This window comes from Pteropus alecto, unplaced genomic scaffold, assembly GCF_000325575.1.
Source record: "Pteropus alecto unplaced genomic scaffold, ASM32557v1 scaffold53, whole genome shotgun sequence".
Lineage (NCBI taxonomy): Eukaryota > Metazoa > Chordata > Mammalia > Chiroptera > Pteropodidae > Pteropus > Pteropus alecto.
The window spans coordinates 2,488,093-2,492,885 of NW_006434366.1; the positions used below are offsets into that span (position 1 = coordinate 2,488,093).

At 64.5% G+C, this 4,793-nt stretch overlaps 1 protein-coding gene across 1 annotated transcript in view; it reads right to left on the bottom strand.

Annotated features, from left to right (window-relative positions):
• POC1A (POC1 centriolar protein A) overlaps positions 1-4,793 on the bottom strand; it is a 60,892-nt gene that overhangs the window by 46,619 nt on the left and 9,480 nt on the right. Inside the window, exon 7 of the mRNA XM_006909159.3 lies at positions 414-547. Within this exon, the coding sequence (XP_006909221.1) occupies positions 414-547 (134 nt within the window). The remainder of the gene's footprint in view (positions 1-413; positions 548-4,793) is intronic.

Here is a 4,793-nt window from a genome sequence, read left to right on the forward strand (position 1 = left end):
CAGAAGCCTGCTGTCTGCAGGACCCGGAGACCCTGGGGTGGCTCAGGGCATGGGTCCCAGGGCTCCGCTCAACACTGGACCAAGGGAGGTCTGGGGTCACAAGGGGACAGACTACATTCAGCTCCCGGGGGGAGTCTGCCAACCAGATCTAGATGCCTCTCTGCCCACTCCCTACCCAACTTAGCTCCTGCACCCGCTTCTCAGCTGTGGGGCCGGGGTCAGGCCCTGCACTCCTGCTAGAGGCCTCAGGTCTTATGGGGGGCAAGCCTGTCTCTGCCCAGATCACGAGGGAGCCACAGATACTGCCCCCATGGGGTCCAAGGGAAGGGCTGCCGCAGGGGACCAGCCCTGCACGGCCTCAAGGCGGCACCTCTGCCCTGTGCATGCCACGCAGTGCCAGGCCACGCCCTCACCTGATGCCCGTGGAGCGTGTAGAGCAGCCGGCCCTCCAGGAGGTCCAGGATCTTCAGGGTCGAGTCGCTGGAGGCTGTGACCAGGTAGTTCCCCGATGGGTGGAAGGAGAGGGCAGTCACCGCGGCACTGTGCACTGAGGGGGGGACACCAGTCAGGCGGCTCTGGGAGCCCACGGCACAGAGGAGGCCTGAGACGGGCGATCGGGGCAGCCATAGCGAGAGATGTGGGGAGCCCCGCGGGACTTCCCAGGGGAGTGGCAAGAGGTTGAGGGCAGAGGGCAGGCAGCGGGAGTGTGTGGGGCGCGGCCAGGGGCAGAGCGACTCCTCCTGAGCCACCACGCAGAGCAGAGCACCCAGAGTGACCACTGTCTCCACGCAGCTGCTTTAGGGAAGCCACATGGAAGGCAGACCCTGAAACGCGATCCGAAGCCCCTGCCCCGTGACAGAGGGTGTGGGGCGGGTGAGCGGACGGGTAAGACACGCTCTAGAGTCGCCCAGGCCTGGGTCCCAGAGCGGCCGGCCTCCCCACTGGCCCACTGCATGACCTCGAGCCAGCACCCTGGCACGCTGGGCCTGCATCGCGTGGTAGGGGTGCCGTGGGGCATTATCAGGTCGGGCCTGTGAGGCCTCTGCACGGAGGGAGCCCCGCGTCCCCTGCGACTCCAGGTCCTGCCATTGTACCCACTCACCAGCTCCGCGCTGTCCACAGCTCCTCCCCGTTGCCCACTGCTGCAGCCCAAGCCCTGCAAGCCACCCTGGCATCCTTGCTCTCCAAGATCTGGCTCTGTTGGCTCCCCAGCCACGGGACCGTTCCACGCCTTGTCCCCCTGGGCCCAGGAGACTTGCCACCTCTTCCCTTGACCTCGAAGCTCACTGCTTGGTCACCTCCATAGGGAAGCCTCCCCTGACCTCCCCACCTGGGCCACCCCCTTGCTTGTCCTCCTGAAGCACCCCGAGTCTCCGGTCAGTGTATTCTTCACAGCAGGGCCCCCCATGAGACAACGTGCTCCATTAGAGTCCTTGACGCAGAAGGTGGCTGCTGAGTGGGTGAGTGGGACCCAGGCAGACCACAGGGGAGTGGCAACCAGCTGCATCACAGCGTCTCAGGAAGACCCCACCGCCACGGGCCTGGTGAGGAGAATCAGTGGACCTAAGATAACCGTGACCTCGCCAAGTCAGAACTGCCACAAACATCACTACCAGTCCAAAACCCAGCCCCTCCTCCCGGCACCGTGAGGCCACCTGCAAGGAACCAGTGCTGGCCCAGGAAACACGCCCACCGTGACACGGAACTCAGCAGAGGCCACACAAATGCAAGGAGCCCGCAGACCCCAGCCCGGATGATGCGTGGACGTGCCTGGGTGTGGGGACAGGGCCCAAGCACACTTGGGGGACAGCGAGGGCTTCCTGTAGGACGACATTCACGTCTGAGCACTGTCTACACGTGAGGCGGTGTGGGAGGGGCCGGCACCCTCGGTGTTCACCCACACTGGGCGTGTGGAGAGCAGAGCGGGGGAGCCATAGCCGACTCCGGCAGGAAAGGAACAGGCGGCAGCCGCGCAGCGGCGGCAGAAAGAACCTCAGTCACCCACAGAATGCGACTGTCCCTAACCACGTGTGGAGGGACAGACACTCGCATGCAGACCCAGGGGAGGGACGTGGGCAGAGGCTCTGGAGAGAGCGCGGGGGTGATCTCTGGGGAGGACAGCAATAGATGGACGACTAATTTCTTCTCCACAGACTTCCGGAATATTTCTTTAACCATCAGGACAGCCACTACGATTATACCACCGAGTGAACGTGAGAAGTGAATCCTTGTCACACTCGGGGTGGCAGGAGACCTGGCCTAGCTCTGTGTACCCTGCAGGCACTCCAGGTTGTGCATCCATGGCTGGGAGCCAGGGCCCGCGCTCCCGAGGGACGGGCTGTGCTGGCCCACACGCTGGCTCGCACCAGCAGAGGAGTGGGGCGGAAGCGGCCAGAGCACTGTGACGTCCCCCACTCTGGGCGTCCCCCACAGCAGGACGGCCCTGAGAGGCAGCGCCCTGAATCCGTGTCGCCACGGCCTGATCTCCCCTCCCCGTAAGGGCCACTCCCGGGCCGGCTGCCCGGGCACACGGCTCTGGCTCCTCGGCAGCCGGCACTGGGTGAACGCTGCCCGCCACCCACTTCCCGAGTCGAAGCTGGCACAAGAGCAGCGGGGGGCAGGGGACTAGGTCAGGGAGGGGGCTCAGGGAGCTCAGGGCACCCCAGTGCCACCGGGGTGGCGGGGTCAGGGTTTAGACACCATGCCAGGGCCTCCCGCCGGTCGACCCACCCAACGGAGAAATGTTCCCTAGAGACAGTACCAGGGCCCTGCTCCATGACAAGTGGCAGGTCTGTCAAAGGCCTCCTGCCTGGTGGGGGACAGGGTGCATCTGGAACCATTTACTCCAGAAGAGAGTGCGGTCTGGCGTGCCAGGCTCTGGGGACACACCAAACCCAGGACAACCCGCCTTCCACACTCACTCTCATGCCCTGTCCCCGGCCCACCAGCCTGAGGCAGCCGCTCTGGCTCTGGAGAAGCAGTGGGTGGTCCAAGGAGGCCTCATTATAAGAGTCACCAGTGCTCGACAGTCCCCCTCAGAGGCTTGGCAACCCCCCAAGGGGGGTGAGCCTCTCGCATGAAGCCCGAGTGACTAGCCACAAACAACCCACTTTTCGTAAAGCCCAAAGCTGCAGGCCCTCTTCTTGGCTCCATGGCAGGTATCAGTGGTAACTGATGGCCGATGGCCATTTGGGCACAGTGTGGGCGCCTGGCTATTATCCCCCACACCTCAGGGCCAGCGATGCATCGACGTCAGGATTCTTCAGGTCACCAGGAGCCCAGGGAGGGTGGGACCGAGGCCGCTGCAGACCCTGCCCCCAAGCACAGGGAACTGGCCACAGCTGGTGGACAGCAGGTGACTGAAGGAGAAGCCTGAGCACCCACCACCCACTCCGCCCTGCAGCCCTGCACGGAGATGCCCTGGCCGCTGCCCGCTAGGCTCCAAACTGGCCCGGGGCCCAGAGACCCGAGAGCAAAGCAGGCGTTTCCTTTCTGGGGCAGCCCTCCCCACCCGCCCGCCGTGTAGGGTGGCTCCTCACAGTGAGCGGCGGGCCTTCCCAGTGACCGGCAGCTCTGGGATTATGGGAGCTGGACTTGCAGGACATAGGTGCTCTGACCAGCAGCAAAAGACACTCCAGACGCTGTCTCTGTGAATGCCACATAAACGCCACGTAGGGATGGTGGGGAAGAGCCAGTAACTTGGCTGATCTGGTGGGACAGCACACTGCCTCCCGATCGAAACGCCAGGCAAAGGGTGCAGGCCTGCCCTGCTGGCCACGCCTGGGTCCAGGGCCTGCTGAGACCCAGCGGACAGAGGACCTGGGACCTGAGCTCCAGCTGGAGCTTCTGAAGAGGGCCGAGCTGCGCCCCCCAGGGGCCTGCACAGTAAATGGCTGGAACTAACTCAGTGCAAGGGGCCCAGGTGGGATGGTGGACAGATGCCAAACTTGGGGTCCCAGCCACGTGATCACGGGTGAGCCTCAAGCTCCCCTCTGTAAAGTGGGGAGTCGCCCCGCACGGATGCCATCCAGGCCTGTCACTAGATGAGAGGCCCGTATGTGCCTGGAAACCGCAGAGCGCACCATGGTTCTGGGACAGGGCTGCTGCTTGGCTCTCCGAACAGTCCCAGTGCAGGCTCCGAGCACAGGGAGCCCACCCCTCCCCTGTGGGGACGGGCTTCCCCAGGGCTCCGAGGGCCCCGCTGACTCCCTGCTGAATCGGGAAACCAAAGCTTCTCCCCGCAGCCATCGGCCAGAGCCAGCCAACTCCTTGCCAGGGACAAACGGCGCCAGCTGCCTGCTACAGCCCAGATGACCACGACCACCCAGCATGGGCCAGGAAGCGCCCTCCATGGAGCACGGCCGTGGGCAGCTGGCCTCACACCAGTTTCATGAACCGAATCCTCTCAAAAGAGCCCAAGGCCCACTCAGGAGTGCCTGGTGTCCACCGAGAGTCACCGGGGGAGACAGTGGATGTCACTGTCCTTAAACACTCTCCCCGAGGTTTCCTAGAGATCAGGGACAGAAGACAGTTCAGGCACCCCTGCCGCAGGGCTGGAAGCTCCTCTCAGGGAATCGGCTTCCAAACAGATCCCCCCATACTTTTGGTGGGCTGCTTGACCCAATGGACCTGGCCTCAGCCCTCTTCAGGCCCCAGCTCCCTGGGCCTGGCTGGCCGCCACCCCACAGCATGGGCTCTTCCGCCTGCTCAGTCCCCCAAGCCCTTCCCTGGGCCTGACCCTGCTCCACTCCAGCACCCTGCCCTCCTTGGACACCAGGCACGGGCGGCCTACC